Below are 20,344 nucleotides of genomic sequence, written 5' to 3' on the forward strand. Positions count from 1 at the left end.
GTCAAAATTCAAGTTCGAAGGAAATTAAGTGAGACTTAACTTGAGTTTCAAGAAATGTAAATATAATCAATCCTCGTATACGTATCAGTGTTTCACTTGTTCGGAAAAGATAAGGTTCCAAAACCTCAGTTTAATTAGACTTGGTACATATCGGTATTTCACTTGTCCGGAACATATGATTACAAGGGCCGCAGCCAAGGGAAGTACAGAAAGCCAACTCAGGGCTAACAACGTCTGACAGAAACACAGTAAAGGAAAGCCGTCTCAAGGACCATTTGTCATAAAACCCCATTTTTTGAATGGCCTTTTAGGATATCGCATGTACATAATATGAGAAGTGAAGAGTTAAATGGCTGTTACCAAAATTAGGGGGATAGTGGATATACAATTGCAGATGATACTTGTTTCGGCCAATGCCTTTAACACTTGTGATTTGGCACAAATATTGTGTTTCAAACTTTGTTTGGGACGGTGTTCCGATCACGACCAACCTCAGAGCTAACTTGTACAAATCCTGGATAGAGAACATTAAAGCAAACCAGTCCATTGGTCGCCATCTGCGTGCAGTACGATTTCCCAAAATGTATAAGGGAACGGCAATAATATGGTATGATCGGGAGCACATTATACTGGGGGACAAAGAAAAATAGAAAGGTCAACAATACGAGTTTGAGGCTTCAGAGTTAGAACGAGCTAGCGTATGTACTTCTGAGTTTTGGTGTAATATGAAAGCAGGCTATTATATAACAGAGCCCTAACAATTAGTGTTCAACTTACCTAATTTTCCTATTCAACATGAATATACATTTTAGCCCAAGTTAAATGTACAGAAACTATTAGTACCATTTGTCAGCAATAAGTACCTCTCATACATGGAAACATTGATGGGTTCCGAGTTTGCTTACCAAAAGAAAGAATAGGGTTCTTATTCATTTACCCAAAAAAGGTTTCTAATTTAGAAAACTCTAGCATTCAGTAATTAAGCTCTCGTCCACAGAATCGTACAGTTCGTAGTTGTACATATACCCAGACTAGCAGGTGTTCATGAATAACAGGTTTAAGTTTCTGATGCATTAATAGGTATCCTAAAGAGTGTCAATCTAAGAAAATTAAACGACACTATTGAACGGAAGCAATGAATACATGGACAACTCAACCTTTTATATGATTCCTTTCTTCACTTTGTTTTGTTAGCTAGTTTGAAATACATTGTTGGCTTATTCCGTCGACACTAGACCATAGACAAAGCATAAGGCTTGTTATCTTGCTTGATATATACATTGACCTCCCCTTACAGAATAAAATGACACAAATAGCTAGTAGCTACAAGAGGTTTGATATAAACTATACAGAGTATACTCAAAATTTGATCCAAGGGTACCTCATACCGATCTTATGCACGTTAGAAAAGAAGTTCCTTGATCCAGCTCCACACGTAGTAACCTTGTTTTTGCATGTTTGTTCAAGGAGTCATAAGACATTACTCATGTGGCTTGAAACCAGTTCTTCCAACCTGCCTGAGCTTGCCAAATTACTTGGTCTAACTCAGACCAAAGCTAATATATAGTGGCACTATAAATTTTCTGAAGGGTTGTTAAAATATAGTTTCCATGATCAATTCTTCTAAAACGCCTTCTACCATCTTAAAAATGACCTCCTCAGAATCATTCCGGAGATCTAGCCATGCCCCAGAGCATGCTATGTCCTTTTCAACAATTTGTTGCAATGTCTGTGGCAATGAATGCGGTAAGAGGTACCAATCAACAGACTTCATCACCTCATGAATCACAGCATTCTCGGAAAATTGTCTTGAGGCAATTGGCTTGATAAATGACACCCAAGGGGAGCATGGAAGATGAGTATGATATACCCCGTCAAGGACTTCATTTATACAGTCAAAGAACAGCATCCAATCACTATTGAATTGGTTAGCCTGTAACTTTACTGCATCAAACAAGAATGGATCAAGCAGTTGATCTGATGAATGGGGCATCAGTGGGAGCTCATTCCAATTTGGGGTGGAAGCTTGCAACACTGCCTTAATGTACTCAGAGATAACTTGGTGTTCCCTCAAAGAAGAAGTTTCAGGGTCCAAATGGGACCTCGTAAGAGAATGAGAATGGTGCTCTTCAGCTGCAGAAATGGATGCATGGTTTACCTCAGTCAGACTCACATGAAGTGGATAGGGGAAAAGAAAAAGAAAGGAAAAATGGTAGGTCTTGGTGAAGGCTTACCAGGTTCAAATATGGTGCTTGCGGGACTGGTGGCGTCTAGAAAATACTGCTCAAGTACAGAAACTGGACTTGGCTGCTCTCGTTTACCTTTGATGTTATCAGAATCTTCCACCCTCTGAATACTTGGAGTTGATGAGAAAACATCTGGTGAAGATGTTAATGGCTGATCCTCAAAATGATTAGTTTCTCCTTGGTATGTAGCATCACTAGTCTCTATGGTATTGGTCTTCTCCGTGCTCTCTGGTTTGGATAGAACTTCCAAAGAACTAGTTTCCCCTGATTGGATAGTATCCTTGACTTCTATGGTAGTTACTTTGTCTGTGCTGTCCGATTCAGAGGGAAATTCTAAGGAATTTGCTTCTCCTCGGTGCATGGTGGAATTATTCTCTAAAATTTGGACACAGCCTGCAGAAGATTGATTATTAGCTAAGAAAATAGAACATAAGTAAATATCAAATAATGAAAAATATGTAATTACTAACTCCATACCTTTAGGCCTTGAATTATCTCCCAGCCCTTTGATGTCAATATTTTGCAGTATATCAAGAACTTGCAATTGATCATCAAGTTTCTTATTCTCAGGCATGGCCTCTTCGTCCTGCCTCAGTGGAGTCAAGTAGCAGGTTTTCTTTTCTTTCTGAAGCCTAGACTTGTTCTCATATACCAGTTGGTAATTGCTGTAGGGTGAAAATCGCATTGGTTCATCAACAAATGTATTTTCCCAGTCCCTCTCCAGACTGCGTGTAGGCAAAAAGTCATCCTCAGGAAATGATGCCACCCCTTCGCAGGTTTTTGGTGTCCGTCTTACAAAGTTGTTCTTATCCTTGTTTCCCTTCAGTAACAATTCTGACAGATGCTCCAAAGACTGCGCAAAAGTCTCAGATTCCTTTTTCTTTGGTTGGCTAACAAGTGAAATGTTGGGGTTTTGAAGGCCAGTTCCACTGGTTGATGCAGTTGCACATCCAATGCTTGATTCACATTCATTCACCTTGCCTGTGTTGTTTCTGTTCTCAATATCAAAAGAAGACTTGCTAACTACTCCACTGTCAGCAGAATTATTGGTGCTAGGCGAATTTCTTCTCATGATCTTGACACCTTTTCCTTTAGAGTCTTCTGAGCCTTGGCAAGGAGATATTTGAAGTGTACCATTGATTGTTTTCGAGTCCTGCTCTTTGCTGCTTACCCCTATAGCACGTCTCAGTTTCCTCTTCATACGGCTGAGGGAAAAATTTGCAGGCCTCTCACTTTCCCCATCTTTGTTAAAGCTATAATAAGATTGCATAGAGGAGCAAGAATAGATACCGTCTGAAGAATTTTGCAATCTTGATGGGCCAGCTGTTAAAACTACAATTCTCTCTGCAAATTCAGAATCACTACTTTCCTGAGATAGGTAAAAATCAGAGGAATTTAAATTGTGAATGCCGGGAGGACCTTTAGATTGCCTTGCTTTACTTGTCCTACATTCAGAAATGTTCTCTTCACAGACAGATTTACTCTGATGTTTTCTTGTCTGAGATTCTCGGGGGTCCTCGATGTGTTTAACTATCAGAGAATTCGGGTCTTGTAGGAGTTCTACAAATAATTCTTTATTCGAATTCAAAATCTGCAACGCATCTGATAATTGTTTAGACTGGTGGTTCACCCCATCAATGAATTTCTGACTTGTGATGGCATCCGCTGCATTCATCTGTACCGGCAGATGATTATTTTCATTAATCTGGCCATACTTAACGTAATCAATACTTTTACAGCCACATCCTCGTCGCTTTTTTCTATGCACCTCCTTGCTTAATACTTCCGGCAATGCTGCTGAGCTGAGCTTATTTAAAGGTTTTTCCGCTGAAGTTGAATTAGAAGGTTTTCGATGCTTAGTGTCATTCTTCAGACCATGAAGAGGTATATCATAAGATCTCTGACAATTATTGCTGGTCTTTCCATTATTCTTTGGTAATGGACCAACAAATTTAGAATCAGATTGCAGATGTTTCACTTCATCAGCGGCAATGTTCTTATTCAACCGCAGCTCAGTGGACAACTCTTCCCCCTTAAGCTTTCTTTTACTTGCCATATCAGAATCAACTGTTTGAGTTTTGTTCTTCATTCCGTCCTGGAACAATTGAAGTTGCAAATCAGCTAATTTGCTTTAGCGTATACTATGTCAGCAGTCAGATGTGTGAGAGAATATTAAAGAAAACAGAACAAAAAATGAAAGAAACTTTGTCAAACCATGAATGTTCTCAAACTCCGAAATTTTGTCTACCATTAATATTTCTCCCAGATGCTTTGAAGAGCCTATTAATATATCGGTTACATTTGTTTCTTTTGCATAGTACTCCAGTAATTGATCAAATAGCATATTGGCAATGTATATACACGCACGCACGCACAGAACTCAGAAGAGTCGAAACAGAAAAACTAGCAGACATCAGGAATCATAAGAATCGGTCCCTTGAACAAACATTCAGGTACATGAAAATATACACCAAGTTTGATTGTAAAAGTAGACCGGTGGAACTTACATCCATGTTTTCGCACTTCTCATCTATTTTGTTAGGCAAATCAAGCTTGGTCCTTAAATTTCCATCATCTGCATACAAAGAAAAATTATGAATCTCTTCAGTACTGCAGGAAAAACAAAATTCGGAGTATGTCTTATTCGGTACTTTTCATTACTCAGTAAGTCTATCACCAGTTTGCAAATGACCAACTTAAACCAGAAATAATTAAACAACGTTCAATTCACAGTTGTGCATGCGGTAATTTATAAAAATGTAGCAACCGGGTGAGTAAACAAAGTTCTTAAGAACTTGCATTTGTGATTGTGCAATATGATTGAAAAATCCTTACCAATTCTCTTTAAATGCCTCCTGTGTGAAAGCAGCTTCTTATTCGAATGACCTTGACGAAAGTTAAAAAGGCCATATAAATGCCACATGCATCCTGTCTCGTACTTTTCGCAAACCATAGGGCTCTTTGGCATAGGGCTCTTCGGCATAGGACTTCTCGGCATAGGGCTTCTTGGCGATGCCATCCTTGCCATGATGAGTGAAATTGGGAGAGCTTGGCTATAGAAAATAACACCAAATTTACATCACCAAACTAGAGATTGTGCAAGGACGAACACCCAAGTATATAACATACAAGTTTTAGTCATTTCAAACCCAGTGACCCCAATAAGAATGCAGTTATTTTTCTCTTGGGTTGCATATAAACACACAAAGAATGACATGAACTTAACCAAGATAGCATATAAACATATATATATATATATATATATATCATATAAACACACACATATATATATATATGTATGTATGTATGTATATACATACATATACACACACACATAAATATGTTCGAAGTCGACAATTGCGGACCCTGATCTGATCTTCTATAAATATATGATTGTGGTGTAGGTGCAGCCTGCACCAATAGTCTATGTTTGTGTCCTAAATTTTCTGTGTCCCACCATGTGAGTGTTTTTTCAACAATTCATAACAATAGGGATTTGTTTATTCAGAGATTAAAAAAAAAAAATTCAAATCCCCACGAACTCTTTTACCTTAAAATTTGAAACAAGTAAATAAATTTTCACTTTTTCAGCAGTGACATTAAAAATTAAGGAATAAAAACAGGAAAACGAGGAAATTCAAGTCAAAATATCTTCTACTATGTGTTACCTCAATTCTTGCTAGCTAGCTGCCTCCAACTGTGATTAGCTCTTGATTAGCTAAAGTAGTAATTAAATTTTGTATAAACAGGTATCTTCTGTTTGTTTCTAGGGAAAGTTTTTCCACTGAAATTCTTGTCCAGAAATCAAACCAAAAATATGACCATGTAACAAAAACTTGCATACCCAAGATTTCAAATTTCACAAATATCAAGTAAACTGAAGAAACTTAGACAGAGAGAGAGAGAGAGAGAGAGAGAGGGTACCTGAAAAAACTTGAGAAAAAAAAAAATGGAAGCTTTATGCTTTTGGGCTGAGCAGAGAGCAACTATATATAAATTTCAAATCTTTAACATGAAACTGAATTAATGGCAAGAAACCCAGAATGAAAAATCAAATGGGAGGTGGAAAACCTTGAAGAATAAGAAGAATAATGGAAAATTAATGTAAAAAATATGGAAATAGAGATGAAAAATAAAAGCAAAGGATGTGAGAGATTTTATGGTGAAAGTGACTGGTAATTTGCAATTTGCATTGACAACGAGGATGAAGACTCGGGAGGAAAGCTTTCAACTGAAGAAAATATTAAGTTGGGTTGCTTTCCACTTCCCTCTCCCTCTCTCTCGCGCTCTCTCTCTCACTCTCTCTCTGGCTTTCTGCATTTCCAACTTCAACCGTCATCCGACAGACTCTTCACCTCCTCTCCTCCTATTTTTTTGTTTTCATCAAGACTCTCTCTCTCTCTCTCTCTCTTCACGTTAAGCTAAAGAAAGATAAAAGATGTCTGTTTACGTGTTTGAATTTTATAATAAGATTGTTCTGCTATAAGCCTATAAATGCTTTGTTATATTTTATGATGTTAATGTTTACAAAAACAACGATATTGTTTACCCAAAAAAAAATACAATGATATTGTAAACAGACGGCCGTTGGACTTTTACAATGTTTTTTAGGGAGGTTCCACACTTCTTTTTACCTTCCAGATCTTCTTTGTCAATTTTTGTCCTTTAATCTTTTTTATTTCATTTGATCTCTGAAAACCGAAATTGAGGTGTGTGTAGAAGGTTAAAGGGTGTTTGTGGATAGCAACACCATTTTCTTATATACAAGATATTTCACACTAAGGTGTCGTTTGGTATAGAGGATTTAGGCTAGCTAAGCCACATAATAAGTCCGTTATAGTAATGTGATACCATACTTGCAATTCACGAAAGTTGAAACCAAACTTCTCGCTTATAAGTGATAAGAAATATCATTAAATCGTAATATTAGTGACTATTTTATGAGACTTGCTAAATTAATGATAGAGGTTTCCTTCATTCTCGACAGGAAGAGGGTAATACTTTCATCGTACCTTATTGACGTGGCATCATTTTAATCTATAGTGTCATAATCAGGACTATTCATTCTTTTATTATCATAAAAATCAAATCTAGAAAGAAAAAAAAATCATTCAATTTGTAGACTGTTTAGTAATCTATACGAATCAAAGAAATTGATAGTTTATCATTAAGATTCTACTTCATAATATAATTCTCGATGTGTTCAACATGTATAGATGGGTAAACTGTATCCCAGTTGAATGAATTTTTCTAGAAACTATCTTTAAATAATGTTAAACAAAATAAACAATTATTGTATGACGAAACGATACCAAGTTAGTTTGTTTTTTTTCTTTTTTCTTTTTTTGACTTGTGCCCTCTCACCTGTCCAAATGATAGCGTGCTAGTGGGGAAGAAGGAAATGAAATGAAAGAAGTATTCTCCTTGAATTATGATAATGGTTGATGGTAGCAAATTACACATATTATATATCACGAAACTTATTAAATTAGTATTATTGGTGGTATTAACAAATTACTCGTCATATTCCATCAATTCAATAATTTTTGGATAATACTTGCATCCTTACGAAAGAATGAACATATTTAATTTTTAGTAAATAATGTACTTTTATAACTTCTAAGTCGAACAATTAATACTTGCATCCCTGACTTGGAAGGATGAGATCACTCCTATTTGATATAAATTAGACTAAAAACAGTAAAGTTCTGTAAAATTGAAAACATTTACCAAACTATTGTTTCAGTTTATAAAAAAGTGAACAAAAATTGAAAACCAAATAGTTATTAAGAGAATCTTTAATTGGAGACCCTAATGTAGGGCCTCCGCCACCACTTTTGATGACCACTTTAGGGTTTCCAAGAGAATATTCAAGTTCATAAAGAAATATTGGTTGTGACGGGGAGTCCTTATTGTTAATCTTTAAATTTATAGACTAAATTAGGGTCTCCATCACCACTTTTAACGATCATTTTAGGATTTCCAAGAGACTATTCGGATCCATAAAAGAATATTGGTTCTGATGGGGCAGTCCTTATGGTTGATCTTTAAATTTAGGGACTAAAGGTTTGAAAAAAAAAAAAATCATTGTTAATAATAGCCGTTGATCTAAAAAATAAAAAATAGAACAATAACAAGAAGCTATAATAGCTGTTGGTTCTCAACTTTGAAACAAAAAGAAAAAAAAAAAAAAAAAAAAAAAACAGCATGTGTTGCGGGGCCGCTGAGGACGCTGCGTCACAAGTTATCCTCGAGTACATGCTTTCCCGCGTCCATCCCGGCTTTGGTGTATACATCACTTGGTGGGGTATGTTTTCTCATAACAATAACGATAGGGCTCCACCCTAATCAGTCCTTACCCAGTCCTAAGTATAAGGATTTTTTGAGGTTTCCGGCGAGATCCTATAAATTAGAGTACTTTGAGGACTCTTTTTTAGCATATTGGAGGCATTATGGTCCCTATAAATGAATTCTAACTTCGGATGATCCTAATTAAGAGACGTTAGGTGCTAGTTTGCAAGCGGGCTGGAGCACCTATGTGCCCAGACAGGATTTAGGCAAAGGCCTAGGTGGACTAAGTAGATTTAAGTAAACTTATTGTGTATCATTACAAGTAAGTGCCTTTTTACACTTACAAATAAATATACTTGCATTGAAGATTTGAGGTTTATTATTTAACTAGGTTCATTATTCAACTTATAACACACAAAAATATCATAATTTTTGCTTTAGTATTTTATGAATTTGATAGTATGAGAGTAAAGTGCAAGTGACTACGAATTCATAATACTTTACGAAATACTTTTCAGATGTCGTATGAATTTATAGGGAATTTTTGTAAAAGTAACATTGTCAAACATATGGTATACAAATATTGGTTGAGATATAACATCCGTTTGCTAATTAAAATGCTAGGGAGGCATAACTTGATTGGACAATGATTTAAAAAAAAAAAAAAGAGTTGGTCACATGGGAAATGGAGAGAAAAAGTCTTTCTTCTTCGTTGTAACCAATTTCCAAAAATAGCAGAGTCATAGTGGTCTTCTTTCTTCCATTACATCTTCACACCGTTAGATGGCCCTTGGAGATTTTAACAGACGCTTCTTCGGACGTCCGGATGACCATGAAATGACTTTTAAGAACTATATTGGAGATGCTCTAACCGACCTCTAAACCCTCAAATCAGTTTTTACCCCTAGGAGGAGGATAAACGTATGAACAAAAAGAAAAGCTGCATTTTACATTGTGACGATGGAGACTTGTGGGATCATGAAATAGGGTGCGTTTTCGGATTTAGTGGGAGAGTTGTCGTCGTTGGTGACAAAACACTGATATTGTCAATCTAATGACGTGATTCTGAAGGAAGCAAGCAGCCAATCCATGTATAGTTGATTGGTTGATCAGAAAACTTTTTAAAAAATTTGTCTGTTCTTACTCCCGAAGTTTGAATTTCTTGTCTCAGCTTTTCAAATTTTGACCTCCATGATTTCACCTCACCGCCATGGATTCTGGATGCCTGGACGCCTGGACAGTGGATTATGAAATGGTTGCCAAAGATCTAAAACATAGAATATATCCAACCTTATTATATAAACATATAATTTATATGTACATGTTACAATAACTCCATGATTAAGTTGGAAGTCAATGCAACGATTCTTACAATGCGTATGCAAATATATACATACACATATATATGAGTAATGCTAAAGAGATTAAATTTATAGACAAAGTTTTGAAAACTAAAAGACATGGAAGTTGATGATTGATTTATCATTTACATGTTAATAAATATCTTATTTTTATTGATAACACATTATTTAGTTTGCAAATTTAATCTTCAAATTAGATCTCTATAACACTACCTTATATATATATATATATATATATATATACACACACGCTTATGCGTGCAAACTACTCTTGGCGTCGCATGCGATGGGTCGCTCAAGATTCCACTTGGGACCGCAAGCACCAACAGCCACGTGGCTAAAACAAGTTTGCAACAACAAGGAGGCTTAAATTTTTGAGCAAATTATTGTTCCTAGTGCACCGAAAAGTCTACTAGCTAATTTAGCATTGGATAATATTATTTTAAACTAAATTTGTAAATTAAATAATGTGTCACCGCATGTTAATCGATATTTAATTAATAATCGAATCATTTACAATCACATCATTTGATTTAAAAAATTTATTTTTCCTAACATTACCCTTTTATATACATTGTTGATTTCCTTCCTTACAATTTAAGTTTTTGGCGGGGTTTAACATGATATTAGAGTTTTGGTTTGATTGAGTAGTCATGCGTTCAAAGCTTCCAACTTTCATTTTTACAGATATTATATCTTTGGATGATGATAAAGAAAATCAACAATTTTGATCTTATAAATAAGGGAATTTTAATGAAAAGTTCCTAGTACTGTTCATTTTAACGAAAAACCATATTTTTACATTAAAAAGTAAATCATGGTACTATTCACTTCTTTATTTTGTCATTATCTTCAAAACTCAAAGTTTTCAAGCATTTTTCATTAGTTTTCCTTATAAATAATCATTCGAATCGAAGATCGTTTAGTCATCTGAATGTATCAAACAAATCAATAATTCTCATGAATATGCTACTTGGTACTTACACTGTTAATTTATCTTAATATATTTGAATAACTAAACAGTTTCCGACTCGCATTATTTTTTGTAAAGGTAATCTTCAAATGGAGAATAAGAGATTGAGTGATTCTAATTATGAAATTTTTATGGTGAAAATACGTTATTTGCAAGTTAAGGCATGAGCTCATCCCTCCAATGGAGGAATATAAGTATTATCCGTTTAAAAATACATTGTTCACTTACTTGTATGAGATTGCCTCTCTAAAAAGCAATTATCTTACTTGTATGAGATTGCTTCTCTAGAAAGCAATTACGCTCATAAAGATTTTTTTTTTAATTAAAAATCTTCTTGAAAAGAAAAAAGGGGCATTTTGATTTTCAAGTCCAAAAAATAGGATAAGTTTATAAAAAAACATTTTGAAAGGTAGATAACAAAATTAAAAACTTGTGATGTAGACAATATAAGGGGCATTTAGATTCAGGTCTGAAAAATTCAACTGCATTTAGATTGAATCTAGTTCTATGTTCTTACTAGTTTAGGTCAATTGATCTTTTTTATTCTCATCTTACCCTTTATAGTAAAAATCAAAATACAAGTAAATTTTTTAACTTATGCATCATTTACTCAAATTTAAATTTCAAAATTTGAATCTTCATATTCCTTCAATATACCCACTATTTAAGAAAAAAAAAATTAAAAAGTACGAACAAAAGCCTGTGATAATACGCATTTATTATATTTTTGTAAATTGATATTGTGGGTCTACTTCCTGCAATTAAACATGGCTGTGTGTGTCTTATCCAAATGGACCATTCCCCCACTAATGCCATGCAACATACGTCAATCTTGAAAATTGAAAAATTTTAAAAATGACTAACCACTAACAACTTAGAGTTTTTTCTCCGTCTGAGAGTCTTTCTCACCTTCTGGTGTGAGTCTTCACAAATCACGAAAATCCGGTGGCGCCGACCCTAACCGTGGCTAGGGTCGGTCGCCGTTTCCTCCCTTCTTTTTTCCTTTCCTTTGTTTTTTGTTTCTACTACTCTCTCCCCCTGCTTTCAACCCAGATCTATTCTATCCCTCTTACCTAGTTGGTGCCCCGCTTTTGTGTTCATCTTTATTCCGGTTTTCAGCCATGAATATCGTGGAGATCATGTGTAGAGCTCCGGTGGTTTTTCCGGCTCGAGTGTTTCTAACACCACCAACTTCTCCAGCTTATCTGTCTTTTGCGGCAGCATTGTTCGTGGGTTTCCATGGACTTCATCCTGATAGTTGCCTTTCGTTGTGTTGTTGTTGGCTATCCGTTCCTTGTGGTTGTGCTCGTGTAGCAGATCGGGGTAGGGTGCTGCGTTTGAAGAGGAGATACTCGGCTGGGGATGAGGGATTGGACGGATTTTGGTTGCTGCAACGGGGATGGTTGCAGTGGATGTTTCTAGTGTTCTTAAAGTTATCTGTGTGTTTGGGTTGCAACAATTGGTTGGCCCGTTGTACTTTGTTTTGTCTTGGCCCACTTTTTGCTTGTTCATGTGTCTGTTTTGGGCCCTGTGTTGTTTGCTTGTTTGGTTTGTAATAAAAGTTGCACTTTGACCCCCCAAAAAAAAAAAAAATCATGAAAATTGAAAACGATACATATCTACCTAGGCTTGTATTTGTATATATATTAAAACCATAACATATTATGTGGGAATAACCAAATAATTAAGACAGATAAGAGTTGGACTGGAATATTTCGACATATAGACAAATATGCTTTAGTTTAGTATCCTTGTAGCAATTTTTTGGTACGAAACTCTAAGCTCATGACAAGGATCACAAGAACATGGAGCATGGAGTGGTTTTTTTTTTTTTTTTTGGTTTTTTTTGGGTAATTCCAGATTTTTTCTTTTAACATCGAGACTTTTGACATCTAGAATAACTTGCTATTTTGCTCATTCCTTCCGACTCTACATTTTTTTTTTACCAAGGTTTAGCTGTTATAATGAGTGTGAGGATAAGTGCTCTGCTATAAAAGTTACGCAAACCCATCACTAGCTATGTTTGCAATAAATTTGGGATGCTGTTTTGGTTTAAAATTTGATCAGTCTCTCGTTTTCTTAGTATCTAGTGTCCAAAAAAGTTGTGGTTAAGCTAAAAAATAAAAGTTTAAAAGAACATTTATCTCCACTACAATTAGACTAAGATCGAATGGTAGGTGTCATGTGATCATAATTTTCTTGGATCCTAAAACCCAGGAGGGTGAGACTCAAAATTTAATGGCTAAAATGCTCTATAATGGGGGCTGAAGCTGTTGTCGTGGAGGCTTCTTCTCATGGGTTAACTATAGCAAGGTGTCATAAAGTTAACCCCCTTTTCTTTTTCTTTTTTCTTTTTTTTTTTCTTTTTTTGTTTTTTGTTTGGAAACTTCATAAAGTTAACTTTGACATGGTTGTTTTCACAAATTTGACGAGATCGTTGACTGTCGAGGGAAATTTATAGTCTAGGAACAAGTTTCTTCCAACACATTTCATCACTACTAAAAAAGAATAGGTTTTATCACTTCAGTTCAGACCAATTCAATTTTAATAAAGAATCTCTTAATTACTATCTCTTGTAACAGATGTCTAAACAAACGTAATGTCGGGGATGGTTGTTTGTTTACGTTTGTTTAGTTTTGTAGCTGCACTTAAAATAAATCCCAAATTACGTGTATGAACCTAAAATAATCTCAAAAATCTTAAAGACGACACGTGAATTTTTTTTTTCTTCTAAAGAATACAATATTGCTCTCATTAAATGGGTTGGGCACACAAATCTTTCCATGCCCAGTTCAACATACCTGGAGGTCAAAGCAGCTAACTATGCCTCCTTAAAGTTCCCTTGCTCGTGGCATGGAAAAGTTAAAGGCATTAAAGATATAATTCATCACCAATTCATATCTTTACTACATTCTCAATTGAAAATCAACTCAAACAAGTAAGGAATCTTTATCACAATCAATTGAGGATGCTTTCATCATCATCTCAAGATATTATCTTCTAATTAATATCTTGGGATAATTATTTCCTCATCCATCCTACGGATGATATAACCTTGGCCAATAGGAAACAACCACGTGTACGACAAAACCCTACACCTAGGCTGGCCACCTCCTTATAAATACCTCATCTCCATCAATTTTTGGTAAGTTGTTGCTACACATACAGACCCTAAACACTCACTCTTTTCAAAGTTACGGACTTAGACATCGAAGATCCTTTGGTCAAACCCATCCCCCACCTCTCGGGCGTGTGTGGCTTTGGCCTTAATTGAAAGTGTTGCTTGTTTTGTTGGTACAAATTCGTCAAGACCGAAGACGGTGAATTCTTGTTACCACAAAAATGGTGTTTTCATTGAGAGCTTGATTCAAACGCTCGAAGAAGGCTCTCGCATTTGCATTTCAAAATTTTCCGTTACATACATAAAATCTCCACACCTTCCTAAATTTATTTTATAAGTTCTTTGAATAGCCCTAGGGAAACAATAAAATGGCGAGAAATTCCAAAACCACGATGAATGAAACATTCTACGTTGAAGAATATGGACCAGATGATGGAGATCGCGACGTGGCCTTACGTCGTCACTCCTTGAGGCTCAACATGGCGATTGGAGTTTCACTACCACTACAGGGCACCACCATGGCCATAACAACACCGGCATCAGCTACTGCAATGGCCCACGGTGCACCCCTAGGCCACGATAAAGAAGTTGTAGAGCAGCGACAAGCCCAAGGTGCAACCCTATGCGAGGCCCAAGGCATTCTTGTCCCAGCCGTTGTGTAGGAAGCGCCTAATCTAATCCCTGTAGCAGTCAAGGCCCAAACCTAGTGCAACCCAAAGCTAGGTGGGTCACACCGACGAGGTCAAGCGCCTGTGGCCCCAGATTGTGACCCGACCTGTTCTAGTTGCCTAGTACGTTCTCTCGGCCCAACTTTCATCCCAGACCAATTCAACGATCCGACTCTAGGTTTCCAGACCGATCCAGGCCCAAGCAAGACGGGCCAGAAAGACTGTCGAACGACAATTGAACCGTGGGTATTTTAGTTCCATTTTCCCCAGATTTGACTCGTCTTGGCGCAAATTTTGCACCAGAAGTCATTATACTTCCACTACTTATGGAGATGCCTACCCTTCAATCTCTTTTGCCCCAAATGGTGAACACCTATTTCAGTAGGTTGCATATTTGACAAGCACCTTCGAGCAACAAACGACCTTGGTGAATAAGCTCTTGGAGCACATTGAGACTCAGCACACTATTGATGAGATATCACGAAGCAAGATGAGGGTAGGTGACAACGTTTCTTTCCAGCAGCTTCCAAGTAAGCAGCTACTTAACTAGCCATTAACCTATCATTCTGGCAATGTGCATTCTCGCTTGGGCCCTTAGGGTAATGGTTTCTCTCACCTTAGCATCCAAAGAAGAGTTCACTCTCGACTAGGTCCACAGGCAAGTATGCATTCACGGTTAGGCCCACACTTTGATAAGCGCATTCATGGTTGGGCTCACACTCTGACAGGCATTCCAGACCCAATTCTAGATGAAGAGTCCATTCACGGCTTGAACCGCAAGAAGTATCCTCCACCTCACATCGGAATAGGCAATAATTCATGGGAATTATTGTAAAGAAGAAAGGTGAAGAGAAAATGGGATTGTGAGAAAATACTTTCTTAAAAAAGTGATTTTGTAGTTTGACATAAATCTCCCCAATAAATAATTTTTGTTTAATATTAAGGGAAAAATTGGAAAAATAAGAACATAATTGAAAATTGTGAAATGATGTTGACAAAAGCTCTTTTCTTAATAAATAGCAAGTATAGATAGATAATTACAATAAATTATATCCATAATAATAAAATTATTATAGAGGGTTGATTTTCACTCATCCTCCTTAGTCTTTCACACATTTCTCTTCTTTATTGGTCGTGAAATTAAATAAATCAAACCAAAAGCCAAAAAATTAAATAAAAATGTGTCAGAAGCTAACATAGATGTGGGTTTATCATCTTTAAAAATAGAGTGGGTCTATTCACACACCACTTTTTACGTTTTACCACCCGTTACATTTTTCGACGGTTGGATCAAATAAATTAAAAATAATCAAATAATAGAAATTAACTCATTTAGATGTGTGGATATAATCGTTCTAAAAACATGTCTAACTCATTATGGTGCACTTTGGCCCAAACACTTCGCCAAGCCCAAAAACTAAAATCCAAAAGAAAACAAAAACCGCGAAAACAAAACCCGCCGCTCGCCACGTCAGCACTAAACCCCCTATCCCCTTCCCCATCGCCAAAACCTCTCCCTCTCTCTCATCAGTCTCTGCAACCTCAATCTCTCTCATGGCCTTCACTTTCCTCTCAATCCCCCACTTTCTCTCTCCTCAACCCCACTTTCTCTCTCTAAGACCCAATTTCACCTCCCTCAAATCCTCAATTCCCTCCCTTTCCACCCGGCCGATTAAGCCCACCCACGCAATCGGGCCGGACGGCAAATACTACCCGGACCCGGCCGACGACGACCCGCCGGAAGCCCCGGAAGACTCGGGCCACGGAGTGTCCAAGTTCCAGCAAATCCAGCGGCAGGCCTCGCGGCACCGCAAGCTCCAAGAGGAAGACTACTTAAAGCACCAGGACACCTTCCTCAACGCCATTGCTGACGTGGAGGACGCGCCGGAGAATCCCAATTCCGTAGTCAACGACAACTCCGGGGACGATTTGTTTGGCGACATCGACCAGGCGATTGCCTTGAAACGCAAGGAGTTTGTGAAGCAGGGGCTTCTGAAGCCAAACCCTAAGAAAGAGATTGTGGCGGTTGACGAATTGGACCCTGAGGAGGTAGTGGATTTGGAGGAGATTGAGGAGCTTCAGGGGATTAGGGTTGTTGGTGAGGACGAAGAGGAAGACGGGCCGGAGAAATTCGATCCCAAGGTCAGTGATTTGGATGGTAAAGATGGGATTTTGCGTTTGAATTCTGAATTTGATTTGGATTTTGATAATTATGGTAAAACTAGGGCTAGGATTGTGGAACCTAAGTTTAAAATGAGCTTGGCTGAGCTTTTGGATGAGAGTAAAGTGGTACCCGTGTCGGTTTATGGTGACTTAGAGGTTGAGATTACGGGAATTCAACACGATTCGAGGGTGGTTAATGCCGGTGATTTGTTTGTGTGCTGTGTTGGGAGCAAGACCGACGGGCATTTGTATTTGAGTGAGGCTATTAAGAGAGGTGCGGTGGCTGTTGTAGCGAGTAAAGAGATATACATGGAGGAAAGTCTGGGGTGTAAGGCATTGGTCATTGTGGAAGATACAAATGCGGATTTACCTGCATTGGCTGCGTCGTTTTATCGGTACCCGTCGAAGAATATGGCGGTGATTGGGATAACGGGAACAAATGGGAAGACCACAACTGCATATTTGATAAAGGGTATGTATGAAGCGATGGGATTGAGGACCGGTATGTTGAGTACAGTTGCATATTATGTGCATGGGGATAATAAGTTGGAGTCACCTAACACGACCCCGGATGCTGTTTTGGTTCAAAATTTGATGGCTAAGATGCTCCATAATGGGGCTGAAGCCGTTGTCATGGAGGCTTCTTCTCATGGTCTTGCTCTATCCAGGTGCGATGAAGTTGACTTTGACATAGCAGTTTTCACAAATTTAACGAGAGACCATCTGGATTTTCACAAGACTGAGGAGGAGTATAGGGATGCAAAGGCTAAGTTGTTTTCAAGGATGGTGGATCCGGAACGGCACAGGAAAGTTGTGAACATTGATGATCCGAATGCAACCTTCTTTATTGCACAAGGCAACCCAGATGTTCCAGTTGTGACCTTTGCCTTGGAGAATACGAATGCAGACGTTCACCCCTTGAAGTTTGAACTTTCCTTGTTTGAGACACAGGTTTTAGTCAATACTCCAAATGGTATATTGGAGATATCATCAGGCTTACTTGGAAGACATAATATATACAATATACTGGCTGCTGTGGCTGTTGGGATTGCAGTCGGAGCACCATTGGAGGATATCGTTAGAGGAATTGAAGAGGTTGATGCAGTTCCAGGGAGGTGTGAATTAATAGATGAGGAACAGGCCTTTGGAGTAATTGTGGACTATGCTCATACTCCTGATGCCTTGTCTAGGCTATTGGATTCTGTAAGGGAGCTTGGTTCAAGGAGGATTATTACTGGTATGCTTCTTATGCCTCGTTTTGTGTATTTTCACATCTGAAGTTAGCATAACTGTTTAACTGCAGACTTGCAATATGTATACAACTTCTCTGCCCACGTCAAAACTGCAATATTGCTAATAAAATGTAGCAGTGTCTAGGTTGAGTAAATTGTAGGGTTGAAACCATTTTGTAAGAAGGCTATTCTTAATTCATGTTCTGTGTTTAAGAGTCTTTTTATCATAATTTTTTTTCCCATGATGACCAATTATGGAGCACTAATAATAAAATATTTATGCGAAAAAATGTAGTTGTTCTTTCTTTGCTGACCAATTATTTGTGCTTTATGTGAAGTAATTGGTTGTCCTGGAGAGAGTGACAGAGGGAAAAGACCCATGATGACGAAGATTGCAACAGATAAAAGTGATGTGACCATACTGACGTCTGACAATCCAAAGAATGAAGATCCATGTATGTAGAGCAAACCTCAACACTGATTTTTTATTTGTTTGCTATTATTGACGTTGTAAAATGTTACTCGACTTAAAAAAAATCCATCGATGGGGTAACTTCTATAATGTTTGTGTGACTCTAAATTTAGCTGTGGCCGGTCTCTCTAGAAATGCTATTGTTTAATGCTTATTGTTCTCTTGTATTATCAAGTCTTGGTGTCCTAAAGCTTACGCTTGTCATTTGTTTCAGTGGACATCTTGGATGATATGTTGGCTGGTGTAGGATGGACAATGCAAGATTACTTAAAACACGGGGAGAACGATTACTACCCACCTCTTGCAAATGGTCATAGGCTTTTCCTTCATGATATTAGACGAGTAGCTGTACGTTGTGCTGTTGCCATGGGCGAGGAAGGTGATATGGTTGTAAGTTTATGAAGCCCCAAATCTCTTCCATATGCAAGATTTATGCATATACAGGAAAAAAGTCACAATATGGCTATCCACTCTCTCAAAAGATTTAATTAGTATCATTTTTTGCTTCTATGTATATTATTGCTTACACGTAGAGTTCAATCGTACCCTGCATCTAGTCATTTCAAATCCCAAACGCAACCCCTCAAAATTGGCAATTATTTTACTTTTGTCTTCTAAGAAAAATAAAAGAATTAGTATGTATTTTGGTTTTGCAAGATGATGGAAGTGGTATTCCTTAAAAGATTCTGAGAGAACGCTGGTGGTGAAAACTAACAAAGAAGCTTAAAGGTTTTGAAAAAGAAATAAGTTTGTACGTTTGCAAACAAATTATGATTACTCTAGCCACTATAATATAGATTTTCCGTGTGAGATGAATTACAAAATATGGGTACCCTCCCTGGAATTGTTTTCCAGTTGTCATGACTCTCCTTGCTGCTCTTTTTAAGATTATGTTGCATTACTGCAGGTGGTTGCTGGCAAAGGGCATGAAGCATATCAGATCGAAGGTGACAAAAAAGAGTTCTTTGATGACCGGGAAGAGTGCCGAGAGGCATTACAGTACGTTGATGAGCTTCACCAAGCTGGAATAGACACAAGTGAATTTCCATGGAGGTAGGTTAACTGACCGTAATTTTGCATTTACTTGGGGTATCTCTGTTTCTTAGCATCTCCAGAAGACCTAACAATCCCTATGAGGGAAAAAATGGCTTGAAAAACAGCATTTCTATTTATGATTGATTTTTCTCTTTTATCAATAACGCTGTTTAAAGAAAAGCTACATGCAATTGTTCTAGATCTTGCAGGTGAGGAATCATCGCTATGTGTGCGCAAAGTAATCATTGTTTTCGTTGATCTGATGCAGGTTACCTGAAAGTCATTGATCTCTTATAAAAGGAGTACATTTTGTTAAGGCGAACGGAAGTATACTTCCACGTTGTTTTGACGTACAATAGGAGATACTTTATCTAGAATGCATGTCACCAAGTGTGTATCAACCTTTGTCTGGTCAAGTCAACGATATACATTATATGCGAAGGCAGTCGATAACAGCTTCTTGGTTACTAAGACTGGTATACATTCAACTTACTAATTGACGTTTATTTCTTGGTTACTAAGACTGGTATACATTCAACTTACTAAGGCTGATATATATATATCTTAACATTTTCTTCACGTATGCAGGTTGGTGAGGAGTTGGTCTTTTGAGGCAGTGTTGTTTTGGAGAAAGCTGAAAAATTTTAACCCTAGAAAGGTTATTAGGTGACACAATTTTTGTAAGGCTATGCTTGTGTAGAATGTAGAATGTACTCGTATCTGAGATCCTGGATTTGCCAATGTCACAATTTAAATTAACCCAATTGATTGGTCCAGTTAGC

General features: G+C 37.3%; 2 protein-coding genes across 3 annotated transcripts; one reads left to right on the forward strand and one right to left on the reverse strand.

The window, feature by feature from the left end:
• Nucleotides 1–1,199: 1,199 nt before the first annotated feature.
• Nucleotides 1,200–6,622, reverse strand: LOC137711460 (uncharacterized). Of its 2 annotated transcripts, XM_068450705.1 has the most exons (6): nucleotides 6,171–6,622; nucleotides 5,082–5,299; nucleotides 4,754–4,821; nucleotides 2,724–4,341; nucleotides 2,235–2,639; nucleotides 1,200–2,133 (listed from the first exon to the last, which is right to left on the reverse strand). In XM_068450705.1, exons 2-6 carry the CDS (start codon nucleotides 5,272–5,274, stop codon nucleotides 1,595–1,597), a joined length of 2,823 nt encoding a protein of 940 aa, XP_068306806.1. In that variant the 5' UTR covers nucleotides 5,275–5,299; nucleotides 6,171–6,622; the 3' UTR covers nucleotides 1,200–1,594. The 2 variants fall into 2 exon arrangements, with proteins under 2 accessions (XP_068306806.1, XP_068306807.1); XM_068450706.1 differs by lacking the exon at nucleotides 6,171–6,622 and having other exon boundaries at nucleotides 5,082–5,433.
• A 9,529-nt stretch (nucleotides 6,623–16,151) lies between these two features.
• Nucleotides 16,152–20,344, forward strand: LOC137710757 (UDP-N-acetylmuramoyl-L-alanyl-D-glutamate--2,6-diaminopimelate ligase MurE homolog, chloroplastic). The gene is made up of 6 exons (XM_068449877.1): nucleotides 16,152–18,060; nucleotides 18,394–18,510; nucleotides 18,742–18,917; nucleotides 19,435–19,580; nucleotides 19,831–20,038; nucleotides 20,151–20,344. Exons 1-5 carry the CDS (start codon nucleotides 16,215–16,217, stop codon nucleotides 19,847–19,849), a joined length of 2,304 nt encoding a protein of 767 aa, XP_068305978.1. The 5' UTR covers nucleotides 16,152–16,214; the 3' UTR covers nucleotides 19,850–20,038; nucleotides 20,151–20,344.

This window comes from Pyrus communis, chromosome 12 (assembly GCF_963583255.1).
Source record: "Pyrus communis chromosome 12, drPyrComm1.1, whole genome shotgun sequence".
NCBI lineage: Eukaryota > Viridiplantae > Streptophyta > Magnoliopsida > Rosales > Rosaceae > Pyrus > Pyrus communis.

Bases quoted from the DNA above. Each gene is read 5' to 3' on its own strand.
- LOC137711460 (XM_068450705.1), bottom strand. From the start codon at position 5,274: ATGGCAAGGATGGCATCGCCAAGAAGCCCTATGCCGAGAAGTCCTATG. The intron at 2,640-2,723 runs GTATGGAGTTAG...AATCTTCTGCAG, and splicing joins AGATAATTCAAGGCCTAAAG to GCTGTGTCCAAATTTTAGAG. The intron at 2,134-2,234 runs GTAAGCCTTCAC...CCATTTCTGCAG, and splicing joins AAGCACCATATTTGAACCTG to CTGAAGAGCACCATTCTCAT.
- LOC137710757 (XM_068449877.1), top strand. From the start codon at position 16,215: ATGGCCTTCACTTTCCTCTCAATCCCCCACTTTCTCTCTCCTCAACCC. The intron at 18,511-18,741 runs GTATGTAGAGCA...CATTTGTTTCAG, and splicing joins TCCAAAGAATGAAGATCCAT to TGGACATCTTGGATGATATG. The intron at 18,918-19,434 runs GTAAGTTTATGA...GCATTACTGCAG, and splicing joins GCGAGGAAGGTGATATGGTT to GTGGTTGCTGGCAAAGGGCA.